The sequence below is a fragment of the Eulemur rufifrons genome, chromosome 2 (genome assembly GCF_041146395.1).
Source record: "Eulemur rufifrons isolate Redbay chromosome 2, OSU_ERuf_1, whole genome shotgun sequence".
NCBI classification, from domain to species: Eukaryota; Metazoa; Chordata; class Mammalia; order Primates; family Lemuridae; genus Eulemur; species Eulemur rufifrons.
Window position 1 is genome coordinate 3,916,276 of NC_090984.1, and position 17,953 is coordinate 3,934,228.

At 58.6% G+C, this 17,953-nt stretch overlaps 3 protein-coding genes across 6 annotated transcripts; 2 read left to right on the plus strand and 1 right to left on the minus strand.

Moving 5' to 3' along the window:
- Window positions 1–715: 715 nt before the first annotated feature.
- ABHD8 (abhydrolase domain containing 8) lies at window positions 716–6,563 on the minus strand. 3 transcript variants are annotated; one of them, XM_069493597.1, is made up of 6 exons: window positions 6,443–6,563; window positions 4,463–5,219; window positions 2,711–2,881; window positions 2,373–2,589; window positions 1,157–1,350; window positions 716–900 (listed from the first exon to the last, which is right to left on the minus strand). In XM_069493597.1, the coding sequence occupies exons 2-5, from the start codon at window positions 5,209–5,211 to the stop codon at window positions 1,183–1,185; spliced, it is 1,305 nt and encodes a 434-aa protein (XP_069349698.1). In that variant the 5' UTR covers window positions 5,212–5,219; window positions 6,443–6,563; the 3' UTR covers window positions 716–900; window positions 1,157–1,182. The 3 variants fall into 3 exon arrangements, with proteins under 3 accessions (XP_069349698.1, XP_069349689.1, XP_069349683.1); XM_069493588.1 differs by having other exon boundaries at window positions 716–982; XM_069493582.1 differs by having other exon boundaries at window positions 716–1,350.
- A 1,980-nt stretch (window positions 6,564–8,543) lies between these two features.
- Window positions 8,544–9,674, plus strand: MRPL34 (mitochondrial ribosomal protein L34). 2 transcript variants are annotated; one of them, XM_069493609.1, is made up of 2 exons: window positions 8,544–8,645; window positions 8,871–9,674. In XM_069493609.1, exons 1-2 carry the CDS (start codon window positions 8,581–8,583, stop codon window positions 9,082–9,084), a joined length of 279 nt encoding a protein of 92 aa, XP_069349710.1. In that variant the 5' UTR covers window positions 8,544–8,580; the 3' UTR covers window positions 9,085–9,674. The 2 variants fall into 2 exon arrangements, with proteins under 2 accessions (XP_069349710.1, XP_069349718.1); XM_069493617.1 differs by having other exon boundaries at window positions 8,544–8,621; window positions 8,947–9,087.
- An 878-nt stretch (window positions 9,675–10,552) lies between these two features.
- DDA1 (DET1 and DDB1 associated 1) lies at window positions 10,553–17,497 on the plus strand. The gene is made up of 5 exons (XM_069493631.1): window positions 10,553–10,645; window positions 14,080–14,160; window positions 14,370–14,421; window positions 15,442–15,503; window positions 16,778–17,497. The coding sequence occupies exons 1-5, from the start codon at window positions 10,643–10,645 to the stop codon at window positions 16,886–16,888; spliced, it is 309 nt and encodes a 102-aa protein (XP_069349732.1). The 5' UTR covers window positions 10,553–10,642; the 3' UTR covers window positions 16,889–17,497.
- The last annotated feature ends 456 nt before the right edge of the window (window positions 17,498–17,953 follow it).

Consider the following 17,953-nt stretch of genomic DNA (forward strand, 5'->3'; position numbering starts at 1 on the left):
GATTTAGTGGTTTCAAAAGAAAAGTCATCTTCACAACAAAGATGACCCTAAACCAAGTTGAAAGATAACATTGGAATAGTAATGGGCCAGGCAGTGGCTCACGCCCCTAATCCCAGCACTTTGGGAGGCCGAGATGGGAGGATCACTTGAGACTGGGAGTTCAAGACCAGCCTGGGCAACATAGCAAGACCCTCTCTCCACTAAATAAATAAACTGAGATAGTAAGAGGCACTGACTTCCTGGGTGGGGTTGGGTGAGTGGGATTCAATGAACAGATGGGCGTCAGGCACTCCACACAGTGGGCACTAAATTATGGCAGTTCTAATCCCATGTAAGGTGTTTACTGACCTTCACCTCAACTTCAGTTGGACCTCCTCTTCCCTGCCAGGGAAGGGCTCACCCCTTGGTAAGTTGCCTCCTACCCTGCGGATACTGCCCATACAGCCCCTGCATTCTGAGGTGGGGGTACAGGGGGACGCAAAGCAAGCCTGGATCCTGGACGTTCTCAAGGGCAGCTCTGACGGGGAGGCACCAGCATCAGCCCAGTCTGCAGATAGGAAAACTGAGGCTCAGGGTGGTGAAGGACCTGCTCTGCGGTCACCAAGCACAGATCTGGAGACTCCGATTGTCACTTCTTTTTATTGAGTTACAAGTTGAGATGTGCAGGTTCGGTGGCGCCAACCCTCCCATCCCCCCCGGCCCGCCCCCGCCCCCGCCCCCCGCCCTTGGGCAACAATAGCTCCCAGCGCCAAGGAATAGGGGATAGGGAGATAGGGAGGGTCTCGGGCAATGGGACTGGCCCCGAGGGTCCCTGCGGCGCTCGGGGGTCCCAGGATGAAGCATGGCTGACACGGAAGACAGAGAGCGGGGTTGGGGGCCTGCCTCGGCCCGTGCCTTTGGCTGGAGAGGGAAGGAAGAGGGACTTCTGTACAAGGTCGTCTTCGGCAGGGATCCCGGCTGCGGCCCCGAAACACCGATGGGCCTTGCGGGACAGAAGCAGAGAGCGGAGTGTCCACTCCTCGGGTGCCGCGCCGCCCGGCCGGCCTGGGGCAGTCTCCCCGGCCGGGCCCCGCCCACCGGAGCGAACGGCCCGCCCAGGGGGCCGCGCCGCAGACCCGGCGCCCTCCCGGCCTCATCTTCCTGTGGCTCTGCTCACCAAGCGATGCCCCGCCGGCCTGACGGCTACTTCTCCTCGGCAGGCGCGGGCAGGGGCTCCGGCAGAGCCTTGGGCGAGGGCTCGGGCTCCCAGAGCAGGAACTCGTGGAGCAAGGTGTTCACCGTCTCCGGGCATTCTAGCATCACCATGTGGCTGCCTTCATCTATAAGCTTCAGGAAGGCCAGGAGCAGGATCTACAGGGGACATGGGGCTCAGGATGGGCGAGCGCAGGACGGTGGGGTGAGGGGCCAGGATTCCCTGGGACTCCCCCAGCATTCATGCATGGCCCACAGCACCGGGAAGTCCCTCCTGTAGTCTACCCTTTATCCCCCAGTTCCACCCAAGGGGGAGCTGGAGGCTGGCCTGTCACCCTGCTGGAGCCCATCTAGGTAGCATTCATTCAGCATTTATTCAGTGCCTACCGCATGCCTACAGGAGGATTTCTCAACCTCAGCGCCACTGACATTTGGTACTGGACCATTCTGCCCTGTGCACTGCGGGATGTGCACTGCCGCGACCCACTAGATGCCAGCAGCCGTACACCTCGCACACACGTAATATGACAACTTCAAATGTCTCCCGACACTGCCAAATGTCCCGGGGGCAGAGTCACCCCCCGGGTGGGCGAGAATCATGGAGCTAGATAAATAGAGACAGATGAGGCCTTTCATGCCAAGGCAAGATTTCTCAGCCTTGGCCCTAATGACATTCTTTGCTGGGGTCTGTCCTGCGCATTGTAGGATGTTCAGCAGCATCCCTGGCCTCCACCCACCAGATGCCAGTAGTACCCTGTACCACTTCAGTTGTGACAACCTAAAATGTCTCCAGACATTTCCAAGTGTCCCCCAAGGGCAGAACCATCCCTGGTTAAGAACCACCAAAGCTATTCTAAGGCCTAAGGATCCCAAGACCCTTTCTTGGGAGTTTTTAATCTAAAGATCTCCTGGTCTCCCTCTTCCAGAGGTCATTGGTTCCTTACACAAATCCCCAACTGTGAAGAGAGCCTTCCACCTGAGGTGGAATGGTTAACACCTGTCCAGGGCAGCCCTGCCGTCTGGATCCTACCACTGACTCTAGGTCTAAAGCTCCCTTTTGCCTGGGGTGAGAACACAAGGTAGAGCCACACTCAGAGACCACGCCCACTGCATAGGCCACGCCCCCTGGGCTCCCCACGGGGAATCTGGCCACGCGGCGGCCCCTGGGTACCCGCCCCTACCTCGGCCATGCGCTGGTCTTCCTCCACCCGCACAAACTTGTCGTGCATGCCGTGGACGAGCAGGACGGGCACGGTGAGCTCGGCGTGGTAGACTTCGTCGCCCTCCGGCCAGTACTGGCCACTCATCATGGCCCGTAGCACAAAGGATGACACATTGAACGCCTTGCCCTCCTTAAGCAGCTGCTTCTCCTTGGCCCCTTGGCGGGCAAAGCCGGCCCTGGTAGTAGGGAGGCACCGCTGGAGCCCCTCATGCCAGCCTGGCCGCCAGGGGTGTCCCCAGTGTCAGGCCCAGCCCCAGTGGTACAGCCTCCCCTCCCACCCAACTCAGGGGCACTCACTTGAGGAAGCTCCAGGCCAGGCAGGGTGACAAGCAGTGCAGGACACAGGTGGGCATGTTGAAGATTGAGCAGAAGCTTGGCTCCAGCGCCGTGGGGCCCCCGCCATTGATCATGATCACCTTGTGCACCAGGTCTGGGTACTCGTGTGCCAGGAATGTGCAGAAGGAGACGCTGCCCAGAGTGGGTGGGGTGGCAGGGAGGATTGAAAGGTGGTGGTCAGCAGAATACAGGCAGTGAGGGGGTTAATGCCCTCCCCTCACCCTAGAGGCAGGTTCCTGAAGGTCAAGATTCTTCCCCTGGGGTCCATGGGCCCCTGATGGGGTGAGGGATGGGTGGGGCATCTCGAATGGCCCAGAATTGTGGAATTGTGAGCTAGAGTGTTGAGGGTGGAATTTATTTTGAAGAGAGGATTTAGATCTAGAACTTTCCTCAGATTCTTAAAGTCACCTTGACCCCCAAAGGGATAAGAAAGACTTATTACCAAGTTTCAGGAAAGCGATCTGATCAAATAAACCCTTCTGGCTGCCCTGAGGAGGTTACTAGTTCCTGTATCCCTTCCCTTGTAGGATCTTTTCCCGCCTGCCTCTAGGTGTGACACACCCACTTGCCCTATGCAGGATGGAAGGGCACAGCCTGACCCCAAGTCGAGCTCCTCTTTCCCTCTAAAGTAGGAGTCAGCAAACTATGGCCTGTGGGCTAGCCGCTAGTTTTTGGAAGTACAGTTTACATTGTGGAGGTTTGAAAAATGTTTTGTAAATACGCAGCCATGCCTGGCTGCTTTGGCACTACAACAGCAGAGCTGTAAAGTTCAACAGAGGCTGTATGGCTTGCAAACTTAAAATACTCACTATCTGACCCTTTAAGAAAAAGTTTGCAAACTCCTGACCTGACTGTGCCAGTGACTACGTGCCCTTGGGCAGGTTGCTTGGCCTCTCTAAGCTTCAATCTGCACATCTGTGAAGTGATAATGTGCTGACCTCATGTGTAGATGGATGTTCATTTAATTAGAGGAATCATTTATCATATACATCAACTTTTGGGGCTACTTATGTAATTGTTTTAGATACTTACGTAATTTAATTCTTTTTCTTGTCTAATTGCATGGGCTACAATCGCTAAAACAGTGGTTCTTAACCTGTCTGGCTAATCTAATCTTGCCTTTCTTCCTAGGTAAAGGAGCAAATGGGGCCAGTTGGTAGTGGCCAGGATCCAAAGGCCCAAAGCCTTCCACAGAGGAAATTTTAGATGGTATTATCAGCCCTTCAGAGGAGAATGAATTACAGCAACCTGTGCCTTTGTAAGTGCATAGAGTTTACAGGACTCCAAGTGGCCCTTCCAGACTGCACAGGGATCGCCAGGGCAGCCAATTTGTGAAGTTAGTCTAAGGCTGTGGCTCTCAGTGCGAGGTAACTCTGCCCGCCAGGGGACATTTGGCAATGTCTGAAGATTTTTGTGATGGTCGCCATCAACAATAGACGATTGTGCTAGTGGCATCTAGTGGAAAGAGGGTGAGGATGCTGCTAAACGTCCGATAGCCCCTCACAGAAAAGAATTAGCTGACCCCAAATGCCAGTGGTACTGGCATTGAGAAAGACTGCTTTAAAACAATGTGAAACAACAGCAACAATGACAGGAATCCCTGTCCGGTTGCAGATGTTAATGACATTTTTCAAGGAGAAAAATCAGCGTTTTGTGACTGGGTGTCCAGTCCCTGTTGGCTTCTCCCCTAATCCCCACCCCGTGTCAGCTTACCCGTAGGAATGCCCAATGAGCACGTTCCGCTTCTTGGCGTAGCGCTTGAAGATAGCCCGCATGTCCTCAGCTAGCGCATAGAAGGTGTAGGCTGCGGCCACCTGGGGCGCGGAGCTGGCCCCATGGCCCGCCAGGTCAGGTGCCACCACCTCGTAGCCTAGGCGCACAAAGAAGTCCAGCTGCTCCTTCCAGATGGCCAGGGAGCCGCCGACACCATGGATGAAAAAGAGCACCACGTCGGCCTGGGCGCCCTTGCAGCTAGTGATGCGCTTCTCACAGTCAATGTGGATGGTCCTCTTGGGGCGTCGGGCTCGCCGCCGCCGCCCGTTGCTGCCATTGCCACTGCTGGCACTGCCGGGGCCCCAGCGGCCATCGCTGCCCGCCGGGTCAGCCAGCTCCACCTCCAGGGCGGCCGGCGGCTCTCCGGAGCCGTTCTGCCCGTGCAGGAGGTCAGCTCGGGGTGCCCGGCCAAGGTTCTCCACCAGTAACCGCCCGTTGCGGTACACAGTGATCCGGCGCTGGCAGCGGACCAAGCCAGACCTGTCCCCCTGGGCAGCATCTTGAGGCGGTGGCGGAGGTGGGGTGGGGGCTGGGGCGGGTCCAGCGTGCTTCACCCGCAGCACACGACCAGGTTTGACCTCCACAAAGGTGTAGCCATCGCTGGACTCGACGCTCTCCAGTGGCGCTACCGCATTGGGGGGCGCGCCGAGCAGGCAGCAGAAGATACCATCCGTCACCCCGGTTAGCATGGTGTGTCCTGCGAGTGGGGGCAGCAGCCAGCTCAGGGGCCATCTATCTAAATGGGACCCCTCTACCCCTGCAGAACCCACTCCCTGCACCTGGGGCAGCTGAACCACACTGGGAGGCCCCTTTTAGGTTCCAGTTTGGGGAGGGCTAGAGCCAGCCAGCCAAGGCACCAAGATGTTCTGTTGCAGCAGTACCTTCGTGGTCCTGCCACCCTCCTGGGCCAGCCTAGTCTATCCTCAGAAAGAAGGATCTAGACCCACAGGGTGTCCAGAGAGAAAGTGGTGGAGTCCTGGGGACTTCCCAGAGGAGGGGACATTGTGACAAATGTGGCCCAGCCCTGAAGACACTCCCCCCCCAAGCTGGAGTTCATACCAGTATGGCCTTGTAAGCCCATTCATTCCTGCATACATGTCCTCTTTCACTAACTCACATATTCTGAGGGCCTCCTGAGGCATCTAAAATGGTGCAAATCCCAGTGAGCCCCCATCCAGGCCTTTGGCTCTGAATCTGACCTATGGAAGATGAGGCCTTGGGGGAGGGGCTTGGGGACTGAGGCCCCAGAAGGCCTTGCCCAGCTCCCGAAGACCGGGGTGAGCTGGGTCTGTTTCACAGAGGAGCAGGCTGAGGCCCAGACAGTTTGGGAGGAAGCTTCTGTGTATACCCCCTACTTAGTATCCTGGGTTCTGGGGTCTGCCACGGGAGCCCCCAGCAGTGGAGAGGAGGATGGAGAAGGCAAGGCCCTGGCTGGGGGCCTCCAGGCCTCCATCCCACTCCCTGGGCCACCCCCGCCCCCGTGTCCATGGCAACCACAAGCTGTTACATAACTTAAGGGGGATACCCGCGCAGTGCACCCCCATTGTCTAGGGCCTGGAGATAGGACCAACCCCGCAGCCCCCTAGCTTTGGCGCCGCTAGGGTAAGGCACGCCAAAGACCGGCCCCCCAGTGGCGCCAGAGGGACTGGAGGGGAAGCGGGCCATCCCCCACCTCGAATGGGGCCCTAATCCCCCGATTGCGGAAGGCAGCGCAAATGCGCCGCGCAAGACCCCCCTTCCCAGAGCCTGGCCCCCGCCTCCCGGGTGCCCGTCATCCCTGCGGCAGGGTCGAGGCCACTGGGGCTCCGTGGCTTCCTAGAAGCCCGAACGCGGGCTGCGCGGACCGCCGCCCCCCACCCCGCCCCGAAGTGGAGGCCTCGGGGGCCTAGATCTCCCCTCCTGGGCCCGCTTCCCGCTCACCTCATCGAGGGCCGCGGGGCCCGGGTCGGGGCGGAGGGGTCCCCGGCGGAGGAACCAGCGTCCGCCTGCCAGGGCCGTTTACATGGTGGCGCGGGGTTAGGGCTGGCGCGTCTCGGCCGGCGGGCGCGGGCCCCGGACGGTCAGTGCAGCAGCAACCCGCGGCAGCGGAGCGAGCCGGCCCTTTAAGTCCCTCCCCGAGGGGGCGGGGCCGCGCGCCGACAGGCGGGCACCGCGACCTATCGGAACTGCGGACTGACCTGACCTAGTTAGACCTCCAGTCAGAGGCTGCAGTTCTGGGATGGAGGCGGGCTCTGGGAGCAACAGCCCCTCCCCTTTTAGGGGCTCACCGAGGTGGGGAGAGGGATTGGGCCTGGCCCGGGGCGGAGATGGGGCTGCAGGCTGGGGTCTGTGGGGCTCCTGGGAGTGTGCGGCTGGGGCCCTCTCGCTGCGAATGGGTTTTCCCAGCCAGTTCCTGCCTCTGAACTGCCCAGCCCCCCCCAAACGAAGCCCCCATGCTCCTCTCTGTGTTGACCTTTCCATTCCAGAAGAGATTCCCAGATCTTTCCAATATCAGGTGGGGAAACTGAGGCTTATAAAGGGCACAAGGGCAAAAGTCAGGCAAGGGGCAAAGCCAGGACTTGAACCCGCGGTTGTGTGATTCCAAGTCCTGAGAACTGTTATTCGCTAAATCTCTAGACGGAAGTCCTGGAGCTGCGCGTAGTTAAGGAGTCGGAATTTCACAATCAGCCAATTTAACCGGTGACTGTCACGACGCTGAGACGGGCCGGTGGCCAGAAGCAGACTCCCCAGCTCCGTGGGCCGGGCCGGGCCAAGGCAGGCCTCCAGGAGAGCCCAGAGTCGGAGGGCCCGGGGCTCACATCCAGCCTCTGCCCTTGGCTGGTGTGTGACCTTGGGCAAGTCACTTCCCTGAGCCTCTGTTTATGTCTCTATGAAATTAATCCTCTCATAAATTTGTTATACAGGTAAAGCACTCATCACGGTGTCTTGCATAAGAGTAAATGCTCAGTATGTTATTGGCATTATTATTATGGTGCTGTTTTGCTAAATGATGGTACAGGTAGGCTTCAGAGGACAAGGGGTTAACCGCTCCTTGCTGCTCGCCTGTTCCCATCTCCTGGAATTTGCTGCCAGAGCTGGATTAGGTCCAGCCACCCACTCTTGCCTGCTCAGGGCACTCCCAGAAGACTACACAGTTTATTCACTCAGCAAACACTCCCCATAGCCTCCTCTGGGCCCACCCCGAGCTGGGTAATGCTGGGGTACTTGTAGGGACTCAGCCCAGGCCTAGCCCTAGAAAGGTCCCTGAGCTGTAGGCGAGAGCCATATCGAGTTAGTTGGGCCAAAGCGGGGGACAGGGTTGAGAGGAGAGGATTATAAAGGATGGATAGGGGAACTCTAGGCAGAGAAGAGGGTGTGGCTGAAATTTAGGATGCCTATGTGTAGAGGGCTTTGCATACCTGCCGGAGGAGCTGGATATTTTCCCTGGGGCAATAGGGAGCCAAGGAGGGTGTGTGAGCAGGGGAGGGGTTCAGTTCTGAGTATCAGAAAATTCTTCTAGGGCCCGGATGGGGGCAAGATCTCCACAGGCAAGCTTGCAGTCCTCCAGTTTCACAGATCAAGAAACTGAACCCTGGAGAGGAGCAGAGACTACCCCAAGGACACCGAGCCAGCTTGAACTCAGGCCTCCTGGGCTTCCTGCCAAGGGGCGGTGACTTGGCTTCGGCCGGGGAAAAGCTGCCAACCAGCTGTGTGGCATCTGCCCCAGCTTCTGCTGGGGGTGGGAAGACCAACCAGCCGCTTCCTGTCGCTGCCACCAGCTGCGCCACGGCCACCCAGGAGCACCCTCTATCGGACGACGCGAGAAAGGACGGCAACTCCCAGCAGACCCCGGGACATAAGTGAGAAGGTGCTGATCGCCTGCCATCTAATGGTCAATATGAAGAACTACACCGCCCCAAGGGCACGGACGCTCGCGCCGATGGTGCGCAGGCGTGGAACTACAACTCCGGGCCCCCACGGCCGTATCTCCGAGACAGGAAAAACTACATTTCCCAGAAGCCTTTGCCCCGGGGCTCCGGAATCGCTGGCGGCCGGGACGGCGTGACCGGCGGCTGGAGATGGCTTTCCTGGCCGGATCCCTGTTGGGCCCCTCGGGTAGGTCGGCGGCGTTGCTGGGTGGCAGGTGAGTCCTCAGGGGGACCCTTCCCCGAATTTGGGAATAGGGCGGTGTCAGAGGCTGTCGCCAGCTGTTTACCACCCATAAAACCTACCAATGCCTTGCGCATTTATGGAGCGCGTTTTGCTGCCAGCCTCTGCACCGCACAGAGGGGAAGCCGAGGCTCAGAGGGGTTGGGTAGGTCAAACAGCACACCGTCAGACCCTTCTCGCCGTCTCTCTGCCTCCGCAGGTGGCTCCAGCCCCGGCCTTGGCTGGGGCTCCCAGACGCCTGGGGCCTCCCTGCTCTGCAGCAGGCGCGGGGCAAGGCGCGCGGGAACGAGTATCAGCCAAGCAACATCAAACGCAAGCGCAAGCATGGCTGGATCCGGCGCCTGAGCACGCCGGCTGGCGTCCAGGTCATCCTCCGCCGCATGCTTAAGGGCCGCAAGTCGCTGAGCCATTGAGGAGTGCGACGCTGCCAGCGGGACTCCGATTAAAGCGTTTCCCTCGCCTCGGACCTCGCCTGGCGCTGTTTTTGCAGGAAGCTGGAAGAACAGGAATAGACTCGGACATGAGTGCCTTCCAAATCGTGGGTTTGGCCCAGGGGGAGAAGTTTGGATGGGAGTGGACGTCAGACCTTGTCAAGTCCCTTTTTACGCTTTTTTGAATTACGAAGAATTTCGAACATATGCAACAGACCACAGAATAGTACAGCGAGCCCCCGTGTACCCAGTACACGGCTCTAATAGAAGCTGATCTCAGGCATCAGGTTATTTCTTCTGTAAATATTTCAGAATGTATCTCTCCAAGATAAGGGCTCTCTAAAACAATCCCAAAACTTATCACACCCAAAAGAATTATCAATAATTTTGAAATATTAAATGTCTCATACATGTTCAAGTTTCCATTTTTCTTATATGTGCTGTAACCTTTACAGGTCTGGGAAGGCTGGTGGGAAATTGGGAGGTTTCGAATTCTCCACCTGCCCCTTGGGGATTGTGACTTTGGACAAGACCTTAGTCCTCTGAGGCTCATTTGGCTCCTATAAAATAAAGTGCTCGTTTCTCCTTTGCTCTGTTATTGTTGGAGTAATATTAATAGTAATACTTAGTAGCTTCCACTTAGCAACTTTTTGAGCACTTGCAATGTACTGATTGCCCAGTCCTTGCCCTGGAGGGGCTGTCAGTCTAGTGAGGGAGGGTATTCGGACCCAGGCAGGGTCAGGGCTGGGAGGAGGATTGTGAGGGCGGTAGGAGCCCAAAGGAGGCGCCTGACTTGGCTTTGGGAAGAACGCAGTCAGGAAAGGCTTCCTGGAGAAACTGGCAGGGTCTGGGAGAACCAAGAGGGAGGAGGGATTAGGTAGGGGTCAGGACACAGGCAGGGAGAGAAAGGGGCCAGCGGGGCCTATAATTGGGGCCGAGGAAGTGGGGCTGGATCCTTAGGGAGCCACGGGAGATGTTCAATCAAGGGGGTGTGAGTTGTCAGTTGAAAGATAATTCAAGCAGCTAGCGCGGGAGTGGTCTAAATCTGCTGGAACTCAAGGTTGGTACCTCGTGTTACAGCTCCCGACTTCTACAGTTGCTGTGACAACCTCAAGAGACACGGTCTAAAAACGCAATAAACACTAGAAAGAGCAGAGACCCGCGGACCTTCCTGGAGTTGTGAACTACAACTCCCAGGAGACTTGGTGGGCGCGGCCTCCGCCCACTTCCGGATGTCACTTCCCGTCGCGTCCAAGCATCGGGCGGGGTTTTGCTCTCTCAACCGAACTTGATGACGAAGGGCGGGGGCGTGGTGGCCAATGGGCGCGTGAGTTAGCCGGACATGGCCAATGGGAGCACGCAGAGGCCATATTATGGGGACGGGGGTAGGGTGCGGACCAATGACGGAGGGGCGGTGGCGCCATCAGTGTTGGCTGTGCTGTGGCTGGAAGTTACTGTGCGGCGGCGACTAAGAAGGCGGCTGTGGTGGCGGCGGCAGTGGCTGAGGCGGTGGCTGAGGCGGCGACGGAGGAAACAGAAGATGGTGAGGATGGCCGCCGGGCCCGTACTCCCTCTCCACTCGACAAAATGGCGCCGTGGGCCCACCCACCTCTAGTATCTCCCCAGGCCCTTCACCGCCCTGCCAGCCCCTTCGGGCCCGGCCCCGCCCCTCATTCTGACTTGTGACCTTCGACCCCCGGACCCTACCTTGACCCTGCTGACCGCGCCCCAGTCCCCTCTTCCGACCCCTGACCCTATCTAGGATTCCAGGCCCTGACTACTCATTCATTTCCGGGTCGCAGCTCCCCCGGGAAATCGCTTGGGGTGGGAATGGGGTCCCCTGAGACCTCCCAGCTCTGGCTTTGTCCTCAGCGCTCCGGACCTGGGCCTCTTCCGTTCGGGAGAGTTTGGGAGGCCAGCCTGGGCGTTGGGGCGAGGGGAGGGGGCTTGACATCTCGACATGCGGGGCTTTGTCGCCAAAGGAAGTGTGACATCTTCGACTGCCCCGTCCCCTCAGGGCCCTGACCCCACCCCCGCCATTCTGGCCCCCACCTGCCCCTAAGAGTGAACAACTCCATCTCTCCGATGCCCAGGGCCTGTCCCTGTTAAACGAGGGTAGTGATGGTCCGAACCTTGTAGGGTTGTGACAGTTTAGGGAACTGACGTGTAAAGGGCTTGGGACAGTGAATGCTTAACAGATGAGCTGGGCGACTCGGGGCTGATGACATCCTCTCCCAGCTCTCTCCTCAGCTTGAAGTGGGAATAATCTGAAACTGGCCGTTGGGAGGTTAAAATCTCCTTTGGGGCACTCACTCGTGCTGGGATATGGGTCTTGTGCTTTGGGCATCGGCCTCCCCAACTGTAAACTAGGACAGTGACCCAGCCTTAGAGTTGGCTAAAGTCCCTCCCCAGCCCCCCACTGTTTGGCATCCTCAGGGCTGGCAGGGGTGATGGGAGGTTCGGTTAAGATAAGTGCAGGGCCCACTGTCCCCTGACCTAGAGTCCCAGCCCACCAGCCACAGTCCTTAGAATGTGGGGGGCAGTGGGGGTGGGCAAAGGAAGACTTCCTATCAGAAGGAAATAGAAAGTGGGTTCCTATGTGTGGGTCCCCAAGCCTGGGTGTTGTCCTTGACTCGTCGGTACAACTTCATTCCCCACACCCGTCCTCACAAGAGGATTCTGCTGGCTGTGCCCACAGAACACACCTGCAGCCCTCCGTGGCTTCCCACCCTGGTCCACGTGCCCCCACTGCCCTTACTTCCCCAGTCCCTGCCTGGGTGCCTGCACCAGCCTTTCCCCTGGCCTTCCTGCCTTGATCCCACACATTTGGTGGTCCATGATTCACCTAATCCCGGAAGGAGCTTTTAAAGATGTAGATCAGACTGTACAACTTTCTAGCTTATAGAACACCTCAGGGGCTTCTAGCTCCACACCGCATACCCCCAAGGCCCCTGCCCACCTCTGTGACCTCATCTGCACCCCTCTTCACCCCTCAGTCTACGAGCTCCAGCCACATTAGACTTTTCACTTACAGTCACTCCATGTTCCGCCACCCCAGGGCCTTTGCACCTGCTCCTCCTTCTGCCTGGAGTGCTCTTCCTCTCGTGAGTGAGGCCCTTCCCAACTGTGAGAGGCTCCCGTGTCTCTCCTCTCTTGGTACACTGTTTCTTTTCCTCCTCTCGCTTTGAGTCACTGGTGGGCCACCTGCAGTGGGACTGGCACTTGGGTGTTCAGCGCATGTTTGCTGAGGCGGTAGACAGCTTCGGGGCCCAGCTGTGGCTGGGACTTGCTTGGCTGAGGTGAGAATTTCCTCTGACGTCTTGAGGCCTTGTTCTCCAGCTTAGCTGACAGAAAGGGTGCCCTCTGTTCGGTCTTCATTCAGTTATTTGGCAGGAAGGCACCGATGCTCATAGCCGCCCTCGCCAGGGCGCTCTGTGCAAAGCTTTCCCGGTGTTACCTTGTTGAGACTCAGAACAACCCCTCGCGGTGGCCCTGTTGGAACGCCCCATTTCGCAGGGGAGACCAGCAGGCTGGGAGGTCGTCCAGGGAGGGCCCCAGCCGGCCTTGAGTGCAGGAGGTCTGGGTTCCTGCACCTCTCAACACTCAGCTGCCCAGCCCCACGTGAGCCCCTCCAGGGGCCCAGGGTCGAGTCCTTCTGCCCTCAGGGAGGTGCCCGTCCAGTGAGGGAGGTGGATGTGTAAACCCCTGACCTTGTCCGGGTGTGAGTGAGGCTCTGGAAGAGTCTCCTGAGCTGTGGGGAAGCAGAGGGGTCGGGGAGGGGGTTTGGCAGGTGTTTCCCACACGGAGAAAAGAGGGACATTCCTGGCCGGGCGCGGTGGCTCACGCCTGTAATCCTAGCACTCTGGGAGGCCGAGGCAGGAGGATGGCTTGAGCCCAGGCTGAGCAAGAGTGGGACCCCATCTCTACTAAAAATAGCAAAATTAGCGGGGTGTGGTGGTGGCGCCTGTAGTCCCAGCTACTCGGGAGGCTGAGGCAGGAGGATCCCTTGAGCCCAGGAGTTGGAGGTTGCAGTGAACTGTGATTGCGCCACTGCACTCTATCCCAGGCCACAAGAGTGAGACTCTGTCTCAAAAAAAAAAAAAAAAAAAAAAAGCCTTTGGAAGAGTGAACAGATTCTGTTGCTGGCTACCTGGTAGCCACCTGGACCTGAAAACTTGGGCAGCTGACCCCCCTGCCCCAGGAAGCCACTGGCAGGGAGGGGACAGTCTGCTCCCTCTCAGGCTCTGGCCCTCTCCCCATGCCATGGACAAAGCATCCTCCCCTTACGTGGTAAGCTCAGGCGTTGGGGCCAACTTTGGGGTGTGGGGACCCTACGAGCAGCCGCCAAGCTGACCGGTCACAGCCCTGGTTACTTCAGTCCACACAGTGTTTTCTAAAAAGCTGAGCTAGCTTTAAAAACCTGGAGAGAACACATCCAAACTTGGATTTCTGGGTTCACTCGGACATTGGAAGTTTGGCGAACGCTGAGCTCCTGTCTCTGCATGGCCAAGGCTCCATGGACCAGGCCTGGGCTCCCCGGTCCCCGCTTACCGTCACCCTGGCCAGTGGGGTGTCTTAGGATGGACGAGTCTTTCTCCGTCCTAGGTCTCTGTCGAAGGTGGACCTCGTCATGGGCTCTTAGGAGGGCCCCGTCTCTGCTGCTTCCTCGCTCAGTGCGACTTTTAACAAGTGGCCCATTCTCTCCACGCCTCAATTGCCCCACCCCTTGCCTAGTTATGGGGCTGTCATGAGGACTCCCCCAGGAGAATGTGCACTTGTCCCAGGGTGGTTGCTTTTTTCTGGTCATGGCCATGCTCGTAGCAGCCAGCTCAGGGGTGTGTTCTGGAAAACGTGACCCACAAAGAAAAGTGGGAAGAAGGAGACCAGAAGTCCCCGGGAGCCCGTCCCCTGTAGGTGCTCAAGGGATGACCCTGCGCGTTGCCCGGTTCCTCACTTACCATCTTCTGTATCTTCTAGGCAGATTTTTTGAAAGGTTTGCCTGTCTACAACAAAAGCAACTTTAGTCGATTTCATGCTGACTCTGTGTGCAAAGCTTCGGTGAGTGTGTGTTTTGGGGCCGGGAGGGGCTGGGGGAGCTGCCGGGGGCGGGGTGGTGACCACAACTGAGGCTGAGCTTCAAGCCAAGCCCCACCCCACATCCTTGTGTGTCTTCTAGTCTGCACTGAAGGGTGGGTGCTGAGTTGAGGGGTGAGGGGACCCCAGGCCCGCCTGCTCTCCTGACCCACCCCTTCTCAACCCTCCTGCAGAACCGACGTCCCTCAGTCTACCTGCCCACTCGAGAGTACCCGTCTGAACAGAGTAAGTGGCCTGTCGGTCTGTCCCATCCTGGCTGCTGAGGGCGGGGTCCAGAGGCCACCGCGTGGCAGGCAGAGGTGACCTCCAGCCCCGCCCAAGCCAGACTTAGCTCGGGTTCACGTTACGGCTACTGCAGAGTTGGGTTGGGGGGGCCTCGGGGGAGGTGCAGGAGGCGGCCTGGGGGGGCTTTGGGCCAGGGGTGCACATGCAGATGCTCATTTGCTCCCTCAGAGCAGCAGGAGACCAGCTTTCTGTGGGCTCCTTAGGGTGCCACACACGCTGGCATCCATACCCAGCCCAGATGGGGCCGCGTTGGCCCTTGTGTGCCGCTCATTAGCCCTGTCCCCTCCCATTCAGGTCAAGTCAGACAAGAGCTTAGACCCTAAGATGAGTATTGCTGGGTTGAGAGGCAGCAGAGCAGAGGGTGACAGGGGCCTGGGGTGGGGACCCAGCCAGGCCTGGGGTAGGCAGTGAGGGGAAGGAGGTCCAGGTGGAGGGGCCCATAGAGCAGGCAGACATGGTTGTGATGCTTTAACTGGTAAAAACCAATCCAAGCCAGCTATTCGGGAGGCTGAGGTGGGAGGCTCACTTGAGCCCGGGAGTACAGCCTGGGCAATATAGCCAGACTCCGTCCCTTAAAAAAATAAAAAGACTCCATCCATTTGGACATTGCTGGGTGGGGTTCGTGGTCACTGGACACTGTTGTGTAGTGCTGTGGTCCTGGTCCACCTGTGTGCTGGGGCTTGTCCCCCGCCCGAGGGCGGGGTCTCCGCACGCAGGAAGCAGGGACCCGAGGGAGCAGCTGGCTCAGGCCTCCCAGTGGCCACGTGTGCACTGGGAAGTGAAATTGCTAGGCTTTTGGAAATCTCCCCAGGGGGCACCGCTGCCTTCCAGCCCTTGAAAGACTACTTAGGGCAGAGACAGGCCAGCGAGCAGGAAGCAGGGCCCGTCCAGGAGGCTGGGCCACCGCAGCCAGCTCTTTTTGGTGCCTCTTCTGTGACTTTCTCTGTCTTTCCTCCTTAGTCATCGTGACAGAAAAGACAAACATCCTTCTGCGCTACCTACATCAGCAATGGGACAAAAAAGTAAGGCGTGCGGGTTCCGGTGCTGGGACTGGGGAAGAGACACGTGGTGCCTTGCAGGGGGTTCTGAGTGGGGGAAGTGCTCAGGCGGCCTGTGTGGGGCTTTGAGGGCTGAGTAGGTGTTCGCCATGCAACCCAGGAGAGGGAAGAGCGTGCCCCGCTCCGAGGCTGTGGTGCTGAGGAGGCTGGAGGCCAGGCCTCCTGCAGCCTTGGCATTGGGTAGACTTTATTGGTGTGACCTAGAATCTTCTCTGAATGGTGAAATGTATATGTGCGGTTAAAAATCTAGGGGATACAGGCCGGGCGCGGTGGCTCACGCCTGTAATCCTAGCACTCTGGGAGGCCGAGGCGGGCGGATCGTTTGAGCTCAGGAGTTCGAGACCAGCCTGAGCAAGAGCGAGACCCCGTCTCTACTAAAAATAGAAAGAAATTATCTGGCCAACTAAAATATATATAGAAAAAATTAGCCGGGCATGGTGGCTCATGCCTGTAGTCCCAGCTACTCGGGAGGCTGAGGCAGGAGGATCGCTTGAGCCCAGGAGTTTGAGGTTGCTGTGAGCTAGGTTGACGCCACGGCACTCACTCTAGCCCGGGCAACAGAGCGAGACTCTGTCTCAAAAAAAAAAAAAAAAAAAATCTAGGGGATACGAGAGTGTGTGACTGCAGTGAAGTCATCTTCCCCAGCCTCTGGTGTCCCGCCCGCCCCCGCCACCCAGAGGTTGCCTTTCTGACAGACGGGACTTTTTTTTTCCAATGGAAATGTCTGCATGTTGTTCTGTAACACTGTCAGTTTGTTTTTTCACCTAACATCGAACGCTGGACAGCGACCTGCCCTGGGCAAGGTTGGAAGGGGACCCCGTGGTGAAATGACTGCTTCCGAAAATCCAAGCTGCCTGGCTCAACCCCCGTCCCCCTCCCCAGCCCCACAGGCTTTGACGCCCCCAGCAGGGAGGGAGAGTCCCCCAAACCCGAGCACTTCCCGGGGCCAGGTGGATCAGTGGATCGTGCTCCGAGTGTTTGAGAAGCCAGCCGTGCGCGGGCCCTTGTGACTGGTGATGGTGACTCCCCAAGGTGCCCAGGAAGTGCCTGCCTGTCACTGGCCATGGATCCAGGGGTTGCTGTTGGGCAGGGCTTAACCGGCAGGTCCTGGTGGCAGGAGGGGCTGCCCAGCCAGGGTCCCTAGGTCACGTTGTCTACTCCACGCCCAGGTCTGTGACGCCACCGCAGGGGTGCGGGCTGGCCTTGGGACTCACAGCCCTGTCTTCCCCTGTCCCCAGAATGCTGCCAAGAAGAGAGACCAGGAGCAAGTGGAGCTTGAAGGCGAGAGCTCAGCACCGCCCCGAAAGGTGGCTCGGACCGACAGCCCAGACATGCACGAGGACACTTAAGACTCACTCCCCACGGGGGCCTCTGCCCCGTCTGCTCACCTGCCCACCTGCCCACGTGTGTACGCGCCCCGCCCGCCTCCCCGCCGGCCCCCCACACCCCGCCGTCCACATCACTTCCAACCTCATAGGAGCCGATGTATTTATTTTCCTTGAGTTTTTATTTATGCTGTAACATGTATCAAGCGTTGGTTAAAGGGGACGTCAGACCCAGTAGTGTGATGTTGGTAGATGCTTTTCAAAGAAAACAATAACATTGTTCCTCACCCTCCCCGCCACCCCCCGGCCACTCCCCGCCTCCTGCCCCCCTGTTCTCCTCCAGAGAACCAGAGTGTGTCTGTGAGGGTCTCGCGCTGGGGGCTGTGCTGCGGCCGGGCAGCAGGGTCAGGGGCAGGGGGGCCCGGCTCACCGGGACAGCTGAGCAGCCTTCTCCCCCCGACCACCGGTTCGGGCCTCTGAGACTCGGCCTCGTCTCATGTTCCACCGGGAACTATTCCGTGCCCAGACCTCACTCTGAGTGTGTGTGCGGGGAGCATCGGCCTTTCCGGATCTTTCTCCTAAGTCATTTTATCATGGACTAGTGCGTGCTCCATGTCCACCCCAATAAAAGGATCTTTCCTAGTCGACCTTGAGTCTTTGCTCCACACACCTTGGCCCCAGAGGACAGAGACCTCGAGAGTCATCCTGTCATCACCAAGAGGAGAGAGAAGGGGCCCCCCGTGCCGGGGCCCTGGGGACCCCCAGCCGGATTCTCTGGTGGGCTTGCTGCGGCCACCATGCTCAAGGCCAAGACCCGCCTGGACCAGCCCCTCCACCTCCCCTGTCACGGTGTCCCTGACGACCAGGTCATCCTTGAGAGACGGTCGGTGGCAGCGAGGATGGAGCTGTGGTCAGTCCCGTGCTCAGGACAGCCGAGCAGGGCAGCATGCCCTCCAGCCACTGCGGAGACGGCCCGGCCTTGCCTGGGGTCTTGGGGGCCCTGCCGGTCCCCCGAGGCATGGCGACAGCAGAGATGGCATTTGGCACGTGTGGCCGGCCAGCCCGAGTGGTCCGGCCTCACCGCCCCCG